The 20,307-nt window shown below is 36.0% G+C and overlaps 1 protein-coding gene across 2 annotated transcripts in view; it reads left to right on the top strand.

Moving 5' to 3' along the window:
• Positions 1-18,273, top strand: part of ylpm1 (YLP motif containing 1) — a 30,423-nt gene extending 12,150 nt beyond the window's left edge. For both annotated transcript variants that reach the window (XM_079474448.1, XM_079474447.1), the window contains exons 6-21: positions 46-166; positions 277-430; positions 503-592; positions 680-848; positions 1,241-1,398; positions 1,530-1,681; positions 1,757-1,819; positions 2,011-2,130; positions 2,217-2,393; positions 2,510-2,593; positions 7,842-7,925; positions 9,393-9,470; positions 15,400-15,451; positions 16,339-16,460; positions 16,694-16,877; positions 17,396-18,273. In XM_079474448.1, the coding sequence (XP_079330574.1) occupies positions 46-166; positions 277-430; positions 503-592; positions 680-848; positions 1,241-1,398; positions 1,530-1,681; positions 1,757-1,819; positions 2,011-2,130; positions 2,217-2,393; positions 2,510-2,593; positions 7,842-7,925; positions 9,393-9,470; positions 15,400-15,451; positions 16,339-16,460; positions 16,694-16,840 (1,771 nt within the window). In that variant the 3' untranslated portion in view covers positions 16,841-16,877; positions 17,396-18,273. The remainder of the gene's footprint in view (positions 1-45; positions 167-276; positions 431-502; positions 593-679; positions 849-1,240; positions 1,399-1,529; positions 1,682-1,756; positions 1,820-2,010; positions 2,131-2,216; positions 2,394-2,509; positions 2,594-7,841; positions 7,926-9,392; positions 9,471-15,399; positions 15,452-16,338; positions 16,461-16,693; positions 16,878-17,395) is intronic.
• Positions 18,274-20,307: the final 2,034 nt, after the last annotated feature.

Genomic DNA, 20,307 nt, shown 5'->3' with positions numbered 1-20,307 from the left:
TCAGCTGGCTAAGATGATTTGTAAACTTAACAAATTTGACTTTAGAGAACTCCAGGAAACTAAGACTTTAGGAGAAGCTGTCATCCCAGAATCGATTGGGTTGCCTTCACTTAACCCTGGTATTCTTGGATTGGAAATTCCACCTGAGGTTAAAAGTGCTCTTCAGGTATGCTATTAATAGATTTGTATGTGACATTTGATTTGCAATCAGTTTTTTAGTGGAGTATGAGCATGTTATGACAACAGCCACTGACATCAAATAGTTTCTCTTTTAAGGCTACCAATTTATTGTCAGAAAAAGGACCGACTCCGGATAAACCGGTCGAAGTTGGCTTGCTCCCTTCAAATCAAACGGCAGACTTTACTTCATCAGCACCTGCCCCTACCGCCACATTTATTGCTAAAACAGTGGACTATGGGCATGGGCGTGGTAAGTATATGTCAAACCATATATTTCTAAATATATCTAGTCAGAGACTACATTGTGTTCTTTGGTTGGCAGATGTTGGTGCGACGGTGGAAAGAATTTCTTATGGAGAGAGGATAGTGTTAAGACCTAGTCCACTGCCTCATGAACGACCTTATGAGAAAGGTTGGTTATGTTTTGTTAATACAAAAACACGTTTTTAGTTAATAATAATGTTTGTGTTTTATCCACTCAACTTATTCAATCTTTCAGGGTTAGAGCCACTTGGCTACCGAGATCCATACTATGACAGAAGAAATGACCCATATGGTGGTCCCAGGAGTTACGACAGGGAGTGGGAGCGAGATCCGTACAGGGATAAACCACCTCTGGACTATGAGAAAGACAGATACGAAAGAGACCGTTACTTACATGATGAACGGTATGCATTACATACAGTTTTACAATGTTATGTTCTTGCAGTTTGGGAAAATAAAAATAATGTTTGTCTATTGCTTTTCTGACTCATATTGTGAGCTATTTAGGTGAGTAGAATATTTTTTTCACAGTTTTAGGGGCAAGTCACATTTCGCGTCTTTGCAAGTTTGTTAATTAAAATGTAGACGCGTGCAAATTGGGATGGCCACAAATCTTTCTAGGTGCAAATAGTTCAAAACAAAATTTTGTGCTGTGCTCGGTTTGATTTAGAGAATGCGAATCGTGTTTTCTGCAAAATGTGAATCACCCCTTGTGTATGTTGGGTTAGGTTAAACAAAGGCTATCTAGACAAATGCGATGTGTGAAAATTAATTATTTTTATTTGTGTGGATTTAGTTCCCCACTTGGGCCTCGTCCAGGGCATAGGGAGAGAGAAAGAGACTACCCAAGCCGCTTGAGCAGGGAGCGAGAAGTTTATAACCGGGCAGGATATGACAGGTCTTCCTATGAAAGGAGTCTTGAGCATTATGAGCATGGATCCTCAAGCTATGCAAGTAAGTAATTTATCAAATAAACCTTAGGCTGAGGTCATTTAAATGACTTGACTCATTTTAATACGTTTCTAAAGAAAAAATGTTATGGTGTTTTTGAAAGCTGTGTAGGAATGTCTGCTACTCTTTTCTAGATGATCGGAGGAGCTATCCAGATGAGCGCCCTCCATCCTCATCAGTGCCCCCTTCAACGTCTGTTGCTCCTCCTCGTGTGGAGAAGAAGCCAGAGACAAAGAATGCAGAAGACATCCTCAAACCCCCAGGGCGAGAAACCAGACCTGAAAGGGTATTCCAGTGTTTCTTTGGTTTTTACACAGCTAAATTATGCTCTTTGAAACTTACATACCTTTTTCCTCTTCAGATTGTGGTCATCATGCGTGGATTACCCGGAAGCGGCAAAAGTCATGTAGCAAAACTTATTAGGGTACAAATATTTATGTTCTTGGACATTTCTTACTGTCATCTTCAAGTGTTTATGTTGTGGTTAAACATCAGGCAGACGTGTTAAAGATATGTCAAACAAAACATCATAGAATTAAAGTAGAAAAGCTAGAGTTTGAAATGTTGTAGTTTCTGGTTTGTAATGTTATTAATTTAACAAATGGGCCTATATAGGACAAAGAAGTTGAATGTGGTGGTGCGCCACCCAGAGTTCTGGGTCTGGATGATTATTTCATGACTGAAGTGGAAAAGGTCAGGAAGGACCCTGATACTGGGAAACGTGTCAAGAGCAAGGTTTGAACTTGTTGTGTCTGTTTATTATTTCTCTCGAGGAATTTTTTAACACTTTTCCAACTGGTTATCTAAATTTTCTTTATAAGGTGCTTGAATATGAATATGAACCAGAAATGGAAGACACATATAGAAGCAGCATGTTGAAAACATTCAAAAAAACACTGGATGATGGATTCTTTCCTTTCATAATTCTGGATGCGATCAATGATAAAGTGAAGTACTTTGATCAGTTCTGGAGTGCTGCCAAGACAAAAGGATTTGAGGTGAGTTAGTTGATATTTCATTTTAGTTGTATGACAGCATACAGCACAATAATTAAAATGCTATGGCTTTGACTTTGCTCTACCACTTACAAACTAATCAGTATTTTTCTTCTAAGGTTTATTTGGCTGAAATTACTGCTGATCAGCAAACATGTGCAAAGAGAAACATACATGGACGGACACTAAAGGATATTACAAAGGTATGATCTTTAATTTGGATAACTTGGATCACTGGACCTGCCAACTTTGACCTTGTACGCTGGTACGAGTTGTCACTCTAAACAACGCAAAAACCTGATGATGACACTTTGCACATGCAGTACTCGAATTGGGCAACAGCAAAAAAATAGTTCTACCAAGTATAGCATTGGGTTTAGTCCCCAAATATTAAGTAGTGAGATTTGTATTTATTTATATAGCGCTTTTCACAATGTGCATTGTTCCAAAGCAGTTTTACAGGAGAAAATAAGAAGAACTGAAAAACAAAAAAGGTAAAACACAGCACATGGTGTTTATAGAACAAGTTAAATTATTCTAGTAAATAATATCTAATAAATACAGTCTCCCGGTGGTTTATTTTGCATTAAGTGAATGCTTGGTTGAAAAGATGTGTCTTTAATTTAGATTTAAATTGGGCGAGTGTGTCTGATCCTCGAATAATATCGGGAAGGCAATTCCAGAGTTTAGGTGCTACGTATGAGAAAGCTCGACCCCCTTTGGTCGATATAGTTATTCTAGGTGTTATCAAAAGTCCTGAGTTTTGAGATCTTAGAGAGCGTGATGGGTTGTAGTGTGATAGAAACTCTGTTATGTAGGTAGGGGTTAAACGGTTTAAAACTTTATAAGTGCACAGCAAAAAGGCCAGAGTTGAATTAACTCTCACAGAGTTCATTTCAACACTTTTTCAGAGTTTATATAGCTCCACACTTTTTGAGTGAAATTAACTTTCAAAATATTTAACACTTTGTCAGAGTTTCTTCTTTAACTCAAAGTGTTAAAATAACACAAAGGGATTCATATAGGGCTGCACGATTTGAGGAAAACGTCACATTGCGATTTGCGATAAACTGGGTATGATGAGTCAACTTAGTTGAGAAATTCAGTTATCTGTGTGTGCATTTTCCTTGATATCAACCGAGATATACAGTTCAAACTAGCAACAAGAACTAGAATTGCACAAAGTTTTTAAATTAAAATAAAATGTTTTAAAATTAAATAACAGTAACATCTTTGCATTACTGAATAAAATTAACTTAAAATATATACTCAACAGTACAGGTAAATTAAACAAATAGAAAATAAATACAGTTGTACACATTCTTAGGAAAATAATCCCAACAAACGGACATTAAGCAGGATGTAACGTAAACTTGTATAAACTCTTTTGAAAAGAAGCTGGATATAAATGTGTGGTTCACTCTGTAAAACTTAAAGCTCTATAATCTTTTTGTTACTTTAAATGGTTTTTGCTCAATCAACTGGTTGAATCCTCTTTCTAAAACATTATATTTAGTACTTCATTTACAACTTTAGTTTAGCAAATTCTGCACAGTACCTCTCTGTGCTGTCTGTCTGATATCCTGAAACAAAAAAAATCTAAAAAATGATCTGGGCACTAGTTCTCCCATCTCGACACTGCGCCCGCAAGTCACTGAACCAAGCACACGCGCCACCGCCACACAGGACGGCTCCTTTTTTCTCGCATAGAAAATGGACATATATCTCTTAGAATGAATGTCTTTAATATAATTGCAACATTAAGCATTTTGCCGTCATGTAATGTCTCTCGATGACTGAAAAAGATGTGTTGAATGCATCATTCTGATGCACACAGAATTTAAAAAAGGTCTCATTTTAAAATGTTTTAAAAAAAAAAAAGGATATAAGCATTTAAAGAAATCTGCAACATGGGAGCTAGGGAGGTGCGTAAATACTGGTCAATATTATATTTTTAGGCCATGAATAAGTTAAATTATACAAACCTTTTTCATGAAATTGCATAAAGTCAAACCGTCCTTCAATATAATCCAGGTTTATATACTTCTGCAGTTGGCCGAACTTCACATGGACCAGCGTTTTAACTAGGCAAACATAATACATAAGCATTGAAAGGTCATGTAATAATACAATAAAAAAGTGTCACAACACACGCCAAACTAATTATTTTGCTGCGTGTAAATTTCGCACATTGGACATAAATGTTGTGTCTTTGAAAATGTTCTCGGTTTTTTGAGTAAGTAAAACGCAAACAGAATAAACGCGTCACGTCTAAAGCTAACATATATCGCACGTATATATTGTCTTGAAGCTTTATTTGCATGCATCCAAAATATCAACCACCAAAGTTCCTCGTTTGGCAATAAAGCCTGTTTCTGACCATTGTGTATGGTCATATTACTCCAGTCATTGAACGCTCAAAATAACACTGCTGCGTCACTAAAATATTTTTACATTCAATTACATTATATTCCTTTTTTTACCTACCTTGCAAACTAAAGCTGGTATGTTAAGTAAATCACCAAAAATTAAAAGTTGGCTATGGCTTGCAGGCCTAAGGCTTGAACGGTTTGTAAAAAAAAAAATTGCCACTTTCTATAATACAATTTTATTAATAACATGTAAGGATCACGTTTCCAATCTCGTTAACAAAATGACATGAGTGTAACCGTTATAAAACATGCACCATTAACACATGGCCCAGATGGTACTTTTCACCAACATTTTTCCAACGTAAAAAACTGTTAAAAATTAAAGATCAATATAAAAACTGCAAAACATTGTTACGATTACATCGCTATGAGCTTCTAAAAACCTTGCTTTATAAAGCTTTAGACGTCTGCAAACTTTAACGTTAAACGAGTACCAAGCACTTGCATTAAATGAGGCTTTGAAAAAAAAAATCTCTGTTGTGCGATCATACATCGCCTATGCTGCTATTAAAACCACAGTATCAAAAATAAATGTGTCAAGTCAAGTCAGCTTTATTTATATAGCGCTTTTTACAATTTTGATTGTTACAAAGCAGCTGTACAAGAAAACATTGACCATAAGTAAAACAAAAGGTTATGGAAGTCAAAACACAGGTCAAATATCAGACACACAATAAATTCCTATATGCAGTGTTAATTAAATATGATACATTAAAATGTGTATTAATTTAACTTCACTTACCGTACAATCTGCAGGACACGTGGATAATGGCTGCAACTGATATAATTAACTTTGTCTATTCACTCCAACACTGAGTAACATTTTACTCAAAATGTGTGAAAATGACTCTTTTGTGGGTTAAAGTCAATTCAGAAATGTTTAACACTCAAATTTTACCTTTAAAGTTCTTTTAATCACAAAGCAAAAACTGGAAAGTCAATGAAGGGTTGACATTGGGGTTATGTGATCGTATTTTCTGGACCTGGTTAGAACTCTGCAGCTGCGTTCTGAACCAACTTTAGTTTGTTTATTGATGATGCAGGACAACCAGTAAGTAGTGCATTACAGTAGTCAAATCTTGGGGGTCACAAATGCATCAATAAGCTCTGCGTCAGCAACACATGCAACATTTCTTAGGTGGAAAAAGGCTGTTTTTGTGATATTTGAGATGTGATTTCGGAATGAGAGGTTGCTGTCTAATATAACGCCTAGATCTTATACTGTATTTGTTGGTATAACAGTACAGCCTTTGGTCCGATAAGTAATATTTCTGTTTTATAAGATTTTAAAAGGAAATTACAAGTCATCCAGTGTTTTATATCTTCAATGCACTTTGCCTATTTGGATAGCTGAAAGGAATCATCTGGTCTTGATGAGATATATAACTATCATCTGCATAACAGTGGAAGCTAATTCCATGTTTTCTAATAATGTTTCCAAGGGGCAGCAAGTATATGGAGAGTCCTAAAACCGATCCCTGTGGTAATCCATAAATTACTTGCATTAGATTTGATGATTCCCCGTTTAAATGGACATGTAAACAAAAACAAAATCTTGCTCGATCTTCTTTCCTCTCCTGGAGTCTGACTGATTTGTTGAAGGGATTCCTTACTAGGAGCACTTGTATGCTTTAATAGGTTGTATTTGCTTTAGACTACAAGCATTTGTCGTTAGAAACGCATTACGTTTTTTAAAGAAATATTTAATGTAATTCTAATTTTAGCCTAAGGAGGCTGCCATTTTCTATTACGATGACGAGAAATGGTTGCACGCATAGGCAACCAAACTTAACACAGACGCACTAATCAGTTCTTCTATAAGGTGCTGTAAAAATTAGAATAAAAAAGACTAACAAACATACATATTAATAACCAAAAATCATTGCGAATTTAATATACACAGGATTAGGGTTAGACGATGTCTACCAAATTGGCATCGGGCGATGACATCAGGGGTAAGGGTGAGGCAGGGGTTGGGGGTTTATCAGTTTGCTAGATGGCCATCCGTCCAAAATTTTAGAAGGGCTGCAGACTGTGACCAAATCAACATGAGCGCATTACTACGATTCGCTGTTTGCTTTCAGTTTCTAAGTCTGTCTCATGTGCACATGAGTTGCCTAGCCTCCAAATCGCATTCAACCACGGATAAGCAAGAACGGACGAGCTTGACATCTACTCAGAATGTCATACTATGGACTCTACTCCAGCTGTTAACATTTGTCTCGGGAATGTGCTGTACGCACGAAGAATGGCTCGAGCATACTTAGGGCTTCCTCATTTTTTTTCTTAGATTTTTGTTGTCTTTTTCACATAAACCTACACTCCATGCACCATATTGATGAAGCAAAAGCAATTGTGGCAACTTTGCAATGTACTTATTTCAGTATTTTCCTTTTACATTTTTTCAAAGGTATTCATACCCTTTACTCAGCTTTTGGTTAAAACACCTTTTGTCAAACAGCAACTTTCTGTCATTCTCCTCAGATCCCCTCAAACTCAGCCAGGCTCGGCCACTCAAGGACATAGACAGAGTTGTCCTTAAACTGCACATCATTACATTATTAGGACACTTAAAATATAACTAGAGTCCCCAACAACAGGTTTATATGCATCCAAGGTCAAAAAACACTGTCATTATCTTAAAATGTGCATTTATTATCACATAATTTCCACAAATCCCTTCAAAGCAGTTTGAAGATTCAGTTTGTCTAAAACTTTTTTCATAATGTTATTTTCCGCCCACTTCAATTTGTTTTACTTAAATGAAATGTTGGAATATTGTAGATTTTTTAAATAAAATATCAAAAGGAGAAACAATGCAGATTTATTTTTACAGCCTTTGCATATTTACCATGGGTGCTAATAATAGACTGTATAACCCTCTCCCCCTCAAACCCTGTGTCCCATCGCATCACACTGATGGTTCTCAAAGAAAATGTCAGAGGTTGGCAGGTCCGAATACATATTGTGTATATTAAATGACCTTCACAAAACTACTAATTATATTGGCTCTCCACAGGTTGCCCATGGCTGGGAATCTGCCCCACCCCATATGGTACGGCTTGACATTAGGTCGCTACTGCAGGACGCTGCTATTGAGGATGTAAGTGTCTTGATGAAGTATGGTCATACTAGGGCTGGGCGATAAAGGTATAAATTAGGGTTGGGAAAATTAATGCATTAATATCGCATAAACGCATTCATTGCTGACAATTATTTTGTTGTGCATTAATGTAGTTATTTTAAGTTTTATTTTATTTCGAAAGTCTGTTGCGCACTTGCTTTGAAACGTACAGACAAATCATGGGTCACGAAGGGGTGGGATGTTGATCGGTACTGGCTGGGGAATGGTGTCACCACGCTTCTCAACCAATTAGAGCATTTTGGGTTAGCCTAAAAGACTGCTGAAGTGCGCACATTAACCAGGAAAACCAGACTGGAAAGGTACCGAACTCTTACATGGACAGTTTGTCTCTCCTTCTTCAGCCATGTGCTTATCTATCAGTGCCCTCGCCTTGCCTTAGACCTGTAGATCTATATAGAGTCCTCTTAAAGGGGTTAAATAAAGATCTCTGTTTTTAATGTTCATCAAACAATAAAGGATGGGCTCAAAACACTCATATTAAAGGAATTGTTCTTTATCTTAACAATTCATACAGTATAAGAATAACACAAAGTAGCATACAATAAGTTGTTTAAAGATGTACATAAAATCTCTGTTGTGTACTGTATTTAAAGCACAAGTCATACAGTCGTTGTTACAAATTTATTGCGGTTTTTAACACTTAAAACTGTTTAGCATTACGCTACCAAATAAATTGACAGTCGAATATCATTTGCGGGCTAACGTAGCATTACATTCCACGTTTCTTGCAAATCTAATTCATTACGATGACATTAAATAAAATTCATTCATTAACTCGTCCGTGAACATGATGGGCGATCTCCATACGCCTCTGCATGGTGAAAACGACATGTCCCATAATTCCACTGTCCTACATAACGTCATTTAGCTTCGCCTTTAGTTGTTGTGTCGAAAGTGTAACATCAAAATCTAGCGGCCCAAATCTACATGGTGAGGCTTTAAATTGAGATTAACAAGTTAAAAATTTTAATTCTACTATGTAAAGGAAAAATCGTTTAAAAAAAACGATTTGTTTGTTTTAAGTGTTTGCAATCCAAATCTTTTTGGATTTATTAGTAATTTTCACAGATTATTAGTACACAGAGATACTAAGGTTACAAAAATGGCATCAATTCGTGTTATAAAGATAATGAAAGGACCCACTGCTAAACCGTAAACACTGCATAGTGAAGCAACTTAAATGTGATAGCTGCTGTAAGTGTAACGTTACACCACATAACACAAAATGAGCGATTATCGTTATTGATGTATCATCGATATATAACGTTTTGTCACCCAGCCCATGTTTGTGTGTCCGTGTGTGGCTTTATGCAAGTTTCACACACAAAATTCATTCTGTATTTCTGTAAGTTCCTAATTTGTCTTTACTATAAAATCAAAGAAAAACATACTTTCTTTAATAATGAAAATAAATAATTTTAAAAGGTGGAAATGGAAGACTTCAACCCATCTGAAGAAGAACCAAAAGCTGATGTGAAGGACGATGATGATGAGGCAGATCTGGTAGGACTTTTTTTCATGCATGGTTTCTACTTGTGTGGTCTTCTCCATATCCTGCTATTGTGAGCCTGCAAGATCAACAATATTATTGAGGGGGGGTTTCTAATGGAATTTTACTTAAGGAATTGATTTGTATCTAGTGAAATAAGCAAATATTACATTAATGTGCAAACATAATCTAATGTACAAGGCTCCAGACTGCGCCTAAAACTGTTGCATTTGCGACCGAAAATTATCCCGCACACTCAGCCCCGGCAATCTGCTCTCCGTTGGGCGGGTTTCTTTTCCAAAACACTTGCGTGCACTCAATGGAATGACATTTGGAGCTGCAGTTGCGGCATTGCGCCATTATGGATGTGCTGTTTCATTATCAGCACCGTGTCATGCTAAAGAGTTGCAGTAATTTCCTGCTAAAGAGCTATTTAAGAACCTGAATTAGCTGCATTTCGCAGCTGTTCCCGGTGAATATTGTTTCTTTCATTTCTTTATAAGTTTTTTTACATCACTGTAATGCATTGAGCTGTGCAGTTGGCTCGATTAATCAGCGCTACACTGTACACTAACTAAATGACATATTGTGTACTCCTCTAGTTTAGTTTTAAAGGTCTCCAATATCAAATCATAGCGAGGTGGTGCGGAGAGCCGCTTTTGGGATGCTTTGCTGCTGCACGGCTGGTATAAACAAAAGCATCGACTAGTGGCCACGATCAGCTCCCTTTAAATGATGGCCCACCCAGCCGCGCAGCTCTCACACACATAGGCCTGCACTGGTGGGCTAGTGATCTACTCGACTTCTACACGATATAACAACTAGAAAAAAAATCTAAATTGGAAGGTCACACATGCGTGAGTGGTTGTTAAAATTGCTCGCACTGTCACACAATACGACCAATTGGTCGTAGTCTGGAGCCCTGCCCTATAGGAGCCAATGGCACCTTAGTTCTTAGTATCTCAGACTGCGATCACACATTAAGGGCATTTGTGACTGGCAGATTGTCTGAGTTTCATTATCAATAGTGAGTTGAGCACATTAAAAAATGTATTTGGTTAATTTATTAGTTAAGTTTTTTAAAAGACTAATCAAAAAATGTTACATTTTACATTTCATTAATTCACGAAAAACAGTTGGTTTAAAATTGACCCAACAGGTAACCCAATTGTTGGTTACAATAGCACCAACCATTCGTTGAGTTATTTGAACCCAATCCATGTAGTTGTAGGTGTCAATCACTTGGGTTATGAAATAACTAATTTGTTAGGTTATTTTTGCAAAAATGTTAACCATTTTATTAATTGTTATACATTTATTTACTATTTTTATATTGCTGTGTAAACTAGTGTACCGCACGGTCACAGTAGCATTGCAATGCTAAAGCTTCATAATACCTGCAATGCCACTCTTTTGTGGTAAATGTAAGTCATGTTTTCTATGCGATGTTAATCTGAATTTTGCAGTGTTTCTCTCCTAAATGAATCTGTTTGGAACGACTTTGACGAGATAATGATTCAGTGGCTCATTCATCAAAGCACTTTCTTCATTCTTGAATAAATCTGTCATTTTGAACAAATTGGTTGAATGATTCGCTGAGTGAAAATTGCCACCACCCACTGGGGTTCACCTTTGAAGTAACCCTAACATTTCACTTTTCAAACATTGTTTTTAATTAGTTCCCACACGTAAAGGTGTACTTTAAGTATTTATTACAGTAATTGTTACTAATGTTTTTACCATAGTAAATATTAAAGTATACTACATAGGGCTGCACGATCAATCGCAATTCCCATTCAAATCGTGATTAAATCGGTGTGGCTATCGCGATTGTGATACCGTGAAGGCTGCGATTGTTTTATGCTTAAATTGTTCTTTAAGCACGGCTCTGTGATCTGTGGGAAATGCTGCTCCATCTGAAAGCACTGTGCGTTTAAAACCTGTATTTAAAAAAGTAACACCCGTCAAACATCATCATTGTAAATATACTTTATTATCATGAAAATACCTGAGGAGGCTTGGAAAAACAGTGATAGAAAGATGCCATATAGGAAGATGGCATTTCCTGGTTATACGTGTGGTACTTCTTCTATGGAGCATTGGAGGTTCTGTGCAAGAGCGTCCTCTGGCTTTCGGATGCAGCTGCTTTTAACAGTATTTCACTAACAAACTGCGCAGAAAACATTGCAGCCATCTGCCAAATCGCGTTTTTTTTATTAATCGTGCAGCCCTAATACTACAGTATTTGCTACAATTTATCAAATTGCTATAGTTAATACCACAAAACATTGTAGTGTTTACTATTGTACTTTTTTTCATTTAGATCTGTGTATTAAGAAAATTTGGGTTATTGTGTAGATTTCATTTTTGAACATGGCACAGCATCGTAACACTACTTTGTATCATGATACCGCAGCCGAAATAGTGTCGTAAGATATTTTTATGGTACTGTGAGAACCCTAGTGTAAACAAATAATTCACTCCATAGAAATATCTTTACAATACTTTGCCACCAAAACTGATAGATAAATGTGTTTCCTTTAATTATAAAGTTATTTGCAATTAAGTATACATTTTCAAGAATCAAATAATAAAATAACCAGAACAGAACATCTGGTTAGTCCAGCTTATACAAATATAAACTACTATCCAAAATGTCAAATAATAACTGCTTGTAAAAGTAATGCCTACCACAATAAGCGGCAGATTGTGAAGGTATTGTCTGTTATTGCTCGTCCTGATGTTTGTTCCAACCTATAAACAGAAATTCTTTTTTGTAAATAGGCACGCATACACCGTATTATTGAGTATTAAAACTGCAGTATGCTTGTACTGCACAATACAGTACAATACAATACAGACTTCATAGATCTTTACATCTTGGCCTGATGAACTGTAGCGGTCATGTCTGATCTGTTTAAACTTTAAACATGAAAAATGACCAAACGTAATCCACGGTGCATGACATTAACATAAGACTGTATAAGATGTTTTTCAGACTTATCTATTACCTGCAAATTCATCAGTTCAGGCCTCAGGGTCCTAATTCTATTCTTTCCTTTGAAGTTGCGAAGCCCCCCTCGTGTTTTGCTGTCAATGAACGCCATCAAAATGTATTTGTGAAAATGTGGTCTAAAAATATAATGAAAGTGACAAATTTAATGAAATAAAATCAACACACTCCGCAGCAGCGGCTGGACACCGGATGACTAATTCTGGTTTTCACCAAAACTTGAATTAACTAAAAATTGCAAAATATAAAAATCTATTCTCTTTTTGTAAATGACCTTATGTTTCTGAAGGTTTTCATTATTGATAAGCTTAGTTTTCTCACTTCTACTTGTGGATGTTCTGTTGTGGCACATTAATGTTGCCATCTATTCATTTCAGAGCTGAAATGTGTGCAGCATTCAACTCTGTTTTTAATAGTTGACCACAATGACCATCATCCAATGTGAAAACAATAAATAGTGTTTGGCGTGTAAGATGCAAAGAGAGCATATTTACAATGTTTATTTTTCATTGAATTTGTGTGTTTGGAAACTGTGGAATTTCTGTTGTTTTGGTCATAAATGTAGTCAAATCGCACTGGCAGTAAAAAACGTTTGTCAAACGGAAAGAAATCATTCAGATAAAGTAATTAGAATGGTAGCGTTTACAAACGCTAATATAAGTGCACATATCAATCCGATCACTTTATGTGACGAGCTTTAAATTGAATTTGATCTTTTGACATGCGTAAAATGCGCAGTTTCAAGATGAGGATCTAGCCATCCTCATACCATTTGCTTTATTTTAAGAGCAGACCTAGATTTTTCTTCAGCAGGAAACATTGAGCACATGAACCTTGAGGTGTGTTCGACTTCATGCTGCGCTACACAGACTACTGAGTATGATACGAGCACAAGTGATTCAAAAACATGCAAGGTATTTTGATGTTATACACCAGTCTGTCTGTGCAGTGCGACATAAGCCGAACATGTCAGATAGTAAAAAACAAACTGGTGCAGCAATTTTGTCCTCTACCACTTCACAAACGGTAAGTGAAACAAGAATTTTAGAATGACAACCCTAGATCAGGTCACATTGATTAGTCACAAACAAGCACAACCACGACAAACGCTATTCACACAAACACGCAGCTCTGTCTAATGCACCTATTCTTATTATTCTTAGCGCAGACCGATTTTGTATTATACTGTTTTTTCCAAGTTACTTGTCTGAAGTAAAATTCTCTCTCACTTGCTCATACAAAACATTCACATGTTGAGCCCTACCCAAACTACATTTTTTAAAGATTTAAATCGCTGAAACCAGAAAACTTCACCATTTACAAGAAGGGGAAACTGAAGTTACATTTAAATCTATGCATTTGGCAGATGCTTTTATCCAAAGCGATTTACATTGCACTATACTATATATATTTGTATGTGCAATCCCCTGGAATCGAACCCACAACTTTGGCATTGCTAGTGCCATGCTCTAAATACTGAGGTACAGGAAAGTTGGATGTCCCTCAATTGTTGTTGATTTTAAATATGTAAGCAAGCTATTAAATAAGTGTTTTTTTAACATTATAAGTTGTGGTATTCAAGTTGTGATGCTGTCAAATCTTTGCTGTGTTTAAGCACCCAGACCAACCCAACTAGGTTTGTCACAATACCAACATTTCCGTACTGCCAATAGCAGTGAAAATCCATGGTTCTCTGTACCAATTTCAGTACCAAAGCAAAACACAAAAAGCATGCTTATTGAACAACACACAATTTTATAAAAGTGTAAAATATTGTATTAAAAAGCAATGCAGTTCTGTATACATTGAGACTTTTCAGCAACAACCTGCTTATATATTTTGTTTACATGGGTTGTGTTATAGCACTGCTGCTCTGCGTGAATCAATCCAAGCTCTGTGTTCACCACATCAGAGTGCATCTGAACATCAGTGTGACAGTGACAAATGACCGTGTCTATACCAGATGCAACACAAAATGTTATAAAAAAATCTATCTTTTTGGTTATCGCCTCTGAAAAATATCATCTGAAGTAATATTTGCTGAACCGATTACAATTACCCACCCAAGAATATAATCAATTTCTGACGGATAATAACAACATACATATGGCTAGTAAAACAATTCTGACACTTGGATGTAAATGAAGTCCCCATCATGTCCTCTCATATAATTTACCCAAATAAGAGTCAAAACATTCAATGGTTAATAAGGACATTGGATTACGGTTATCACTAACAATTAAATGCAAACGTGCAAATTTAACTATGGTTCAACGTTCATAATGCAATTAAAAACTTAGTTCAAATGTTTCCACCTTTCACTACAAAGCTTTGTTCATTCTCTTTGTGATGTAAACAAATTTGATAACATTTCTAAGTGATCTGCTGCTATTTGCATCCATTAAAAGTCACAGACTCACCACCTGTCAGACAGGACATCAGTTCTTGGATGACCCAGTAATCATGAGTACCGGGTAGTTCTTAAGAAAATCTGGTACCGTCAACTTTTTTAAGTACAGACTCTGACTCTACTGTACTTTTCACAACACCCAACACTGTAGCATTTGCTCAACCAAAGGATCGTGTTGTAGAAAGTAACAATAAAGATGGCGAAATATTTGGGGAAACCGTTTGAAACCAGTCTATACGGTTATAGAACTGAAAACATGAAAACCAATCTTTTTTTGTTTTAAAACCTGATACTTGGTCAGTTTTTGCAATGTCTCATAGTAACTGATATCAATAACAAATATGTCTCTGTCAAGTGTATAAAATAGTAAATGATGTGTTCATTTTCTCTTTTAAAGCATTTCTCTTATCATCCAATAGCATCATCGTTGCTCCCCAGCCCTATTCTGTCTTCCTTCCCTTTGTTGCTCTGTCACTCATCACCTGATTGTTAACAGCCGGAGTGTTTCTCTGTAATTTAGGGATACCTTCCGAAAAGCAAATGGGAGATGGACACTTCAGAAGCCAAACTTGGTGGGTGTTTCTTTTTTTTGTATCTGTTTAGATTTGGTGCAACAAGAAATCTTTTTTTAGCTTCGTTTATTTGTTTCACTAGACTTAAAAAGGTTTGACGATAAAATAACCCCATTCATTTTATATTAGGGTTAGGGTGGGGTTTGTATTACTCTGAACTATAAATGCTTTTGCAAATCAAACTTTAAAGATATTTTCTCAGTTGAGGTACAACTTTTTGAAAATCCGGAATCGCCTTTAAATTTGTCCTTCTTTAAGGAACTGTAGCAGGCTGTTGCGACAAAGAAAGGGGTTTGTTTTACCGCATTAATGATGTTTGAAGGGTAGATGAACCGGATAGAGGAAATTATAAGCTTTACATAGATACCAAACTTGAGTGGGTTATTCCCAAAGAGCGTAGCATCGAGCAGTGTTTGTATGTGTGTTTCCGGCCATTTCTGTTCGCGATTTTGCTGCATGCATGCCTATTTCTGTAATTTTGACCCTTACAATGTATCGTTGTCTCATGCTACAAATACCTGTGCTACTTGTGACTGTTATATGTGGCCCTGGACCTCAAAACCAGTTTGTGATTTTCTCCTTTTTAAACTCAACAAAATGGGAAAAGTTGAATCATGTATACAAACATCATTTCAAAAGACCCCATGATAAAGAAAATGATTCATATTACAAAGCACTGTATAATCGGTAAATAAAATGGAATGGTCCTTACAAAAACATTTTTACATCAGTAAAAGCTTTTATATGTCGATCAGAATAACCATTAGCCAAAAAAAAGCTGTATAATGTTTTACATGACCTATCAATTATAACAGAATATTAGCTAGGGATACCACCTTTAACATGTAGAATAGGTGACAACTTTTGATGCTGTCTTGTTTTACCAGATAAGCTGGACGGTCTGGCTGGCGGAGGGAAAAGAAAACGTGATGCTGATGTTGGCATGGAGGATTTCCTTCAGCTACCCGATGATTACGCCAGTCGCATGTCTGAACCCGGCAAAAAGAGGGTAATGTGCTTAATGAACAACTGTCGCTAGGCGATTTGCAATTTCAGAGGTTTAGTTGTTACTTAGTGTCCTAGAGAGTTACAGATTGAAGCTCTTCTGAAAAGATTTGAGTTATTTGTCTGTATATTGTGGATATTCTTATTGAATTTTCATAGATTTTTTTTGTGCAAGGGTGGGGAGGGCATTAACATAAGTGTGTACATTTGGCACTCACCGTAACACTGATCTTTCAGGTGCGCTGGGCCGATCTTGAGGAGAAGAAGGATGCAGATAGAAAGCGTGCAATTGGTTTTGTAGTTGGTCAAACCGACTGGGAGAAAATCACAGATGAGACTGGCAAGCTTGCTCAAAAAGCTCTTAACCGCACAAAGTATTTTTAAGGCATTTTGTAAAGACATTGTTTGTACAGCAATTAAGGTGGGTTTCTAAATACTGTTATATTTCTACTAAAATATTTATTTTGCTTTTTAAATAGATAGCTGCAGACATGACTTATTTCTTGTGAACATTTTGCTAAATTAACATGATTATGTCCATATATAGATTAGTATGGATCCATATACACATAACATGATTATGTCCATATATACCCCTCATAATGTATAATTATTTTAAGAACTTTTAAAGGGATAGTTCGCACAAAAATGAAAACACTGTCATTATTTGCTCAACCCCGTTATTTCAAACCTGTATGAACACAAAAGAATGTATTTTTAAGAATGTTGGCAACCAAACATCCGAAGAAAACAAGAATAATGTTTGAAATGACAAGAGGGTGAGTAAATCATGACAGAATTTTCATTTTCTTAGTATTTTGAGGATGTACAAATGGCTTCATTTACATGACTTGTGTGACAATAAATTTTATATAATACTGTCTATATCAGAAAATAAATGAAAAATGGCTGAATTATAAAAAGTTTTTTTCGTTGCAGGTCATCAGTCCATGAAATTCTTTTCCATACTCTGCTGTCTGCTGAAGAAAGGTCCTTGCTCGGATACAGACATATACAGTAGACATTTATTTGACAGTACATGTGAAACCTTGGTGTAATATCTTGAAGAATCATTTTAGTTTTATCTTATTTTTAGTAGGTTAAGCATTGTGTGCGGTTTTGTGTATATATGATTGTATGTGGGAGCCTTATGTGATATACCTTTTTTACATTTTATTACAATATTCCTATGTATTCGTCCATGATCTAATAAATGTTAAAAACAGCCTCAAAGAACCTTCATACAACAATTTGTGCAATGGGGAAACATGAATGAGAAAATATTTTACAAAGCCCTTATTTTATTAATGCAAGAAACATTACATGTCAACTTTGTTTGCTAGCTTGGGACCACAAATGATTGACAGTTGATTGACAGACCTTATCATGCTGTGATTGGCCACATAGGTTCTCAGAAAACTTGGTGGACTAAGTTTTTTTGTGGTGTGACACCAAAGCCTTTTTAATTACGAACATTAAATTCATGCGATGCTATATTGCAACCACAAGCAACACGGATTTTACTAATACGTAATAAGCTTTTTGTACGATTTTTAAACATCCCTCACTTTGCATCAAGTCTTTATTTTTCCCGATACATGTATCCAACAAATACACAATTGTTAATGCTACGCTTGTATTGTCAAGTGGTCTACCCTTTAGTGATGTGCATTAAATGATCATTTTAAATAATCCGTAACAATGGACACATGTTCTGTTGATTTATATACTACAAATAATCACACTGAAGGTAAGTGCGAAGAGACCTGTTTTAAATGTTTCATAACGATTGCACATTAAATTTCTGGTTTCATTTCAAGTGAGAATTGTTTTTATTATAAGGATATCAATATTATAAACTATTTATTGTATAATGCTCTTTTGTTTTTTATGTATTGGCCTGAATATTTGCAAAGTTTGCAACAAAATATTCTGGGTTAATATGATAATAAAATGTAGCAGCTGGCTGGCAGCTGAAAAAAGATTTAAAATCGTTGGAAAATATACGGTTAACCAATTTTTGTCTTTCTTAAATTACTGGCTTTCTTTTGAAATGTGAGCTAAGAATACGGTGGACATAAATTGGCATTTATACCTTTGATAACATGACAAAAGAATTTACCCTTGAAGTAAAGCAATTGAAGGCCACACTACGTTTTGTGTCAGGTGGGTGAAAACCTTTAAAAATTAGTGTTGGTGTCAGTTGTTATTCGAAACGAATATATTTTTATAGCTTCCAAAGGTCGCTTACGGACGGGGTAAAGTGACTCGAATGTGAGGCACGATGATGACCTGTCAGATCATATACATTTTTACAACACGATTCATAAATGCATAGCACAGTTTACATTCACCATCATCTGAACATTGACAGGCTATAGTTTGCACAAGATGAAAATTCTGTTGTCACTGATTTACCCTCATATTCAGTTTTTTGGTGAGCAATGTTCTTTAAAGGTTTTTTATGGAAGAGTTTTGAATAGATGAGATTTGGTTCATAGTTGAAATGTATTGTAATCATTAACATTAAGATATATTCTAGGAAAATCGAATTGCTTTAAACTGCCAGAGACACTACATTAAAGTTGCAAAAATTGGCTATCCTGAAAAATAACATTTTGGTGGTCATCTTACTCTCAGAGTCGGAAAAATGAAATTGAATGAATATGGGGATACCCCTAATATCTGTCGGGACCCTAAAAGAGACAAAAATATCAACGGAAGTGTTCCATGTGGCTAGATTTTTGCAACTCTTAAGCTGTAGTAACTGTTAGAAATATACTGTCATTGCTGAAAAACTATTTCCTTCACTATTGAAGTGTGTCATGTTAAGCTGGTGTCTGCTGATGTTCCACTTCTCTCATCGAAACCTTTTTCAGCGCAATGTCTGTTTTTAAATTACATTTTGCCTTTTTCTTTTAGAAGTCTGTTATGCTTCCAATTGACCCTTCGCAAAGCCCGTCCCCTTTTGCTTAAGCCAAAGCCCACTGCACTAAAGAATATTTATTGTGGAAAAAAATGACATGTACTTTCAGCCAAAAGTAATATGAAAGTCTGCAATATCCATTTTAAGGATGTGAATGTGACTCTGAATAAAGTAAACAAAATACAGGTCAAAGCTCTAGCCTTACGTACTGTGCTTGCTGTAACGACATAACGTCTGTGAGGTCAAATTCTGGACAATTCGTCTTGTATGAGTCTGTTTTAAGAAGTCTTTATTGTTGTACATTGACAACTAAGATTCCAATGTGACACGACTTTTAGCTGGGATCAAAACTCAATAGCAACAATGGCCGCATTATATCGAAGTTAAGATTGGTCCGGTCGCCTGTCAATCACACTTCACGCGAAGGGTCAAGGAATGAAGAAAGGGTGAAGAAAGAATAAATGATTACTTTGTTGTCTTTGAGTTTCTTTTCATGGGTTGTGGAACAAAAGTTTTTTGAATGCATATTTAATAGCCTACATATTGTATGCAAATTATGAAGTAACTTGACACTGTTGGGGTCTTTTTTGGCTTGGCATTAAAAGTATGTGTTTAATCACTCTTGAGACATGAAAATTCCCTGGTGCAGAAGATGACCGATGGCACCACACGAACTACTGTCCCCTAACCTTCACTAGCAATTCTCTTTATCTGCAACGAAATCCCAAAGAAAAGTCAGGCAATGTTTAAATGCACAATGTGCTATATTTTATTTTAATAAGTCAGAATATACATCTAAGTGAATACTAACATCCACTTCCTGAGAAGTGGAGTTGAGATGACTTAAGTAGCAGTAGGCTCTTCCCAGCAAATGCAATACATTCTGAAGACGCCACCATTTAATGTTATCATCCATATTGTGTGT

The sequence above is a fragment of the Barbatula barbatula genome, assembly GCF_947034865.1.
Source record: "Barbatula barbatula genome assembly, chromosome: 15".
NCBI classification, from domain to species: domain Eukaryota; kingdom Metazoa; phylum Chordata; class Actinopteri; order Cypriniformes; family Nemacheilidae; genus Barbatula; species Barbatula barbatula.
The sequence above is the reverse complement of the archived record's forward strand: the minus strand, read 5'-3'. Positions and strand labels throughout refer to the sequence as shown.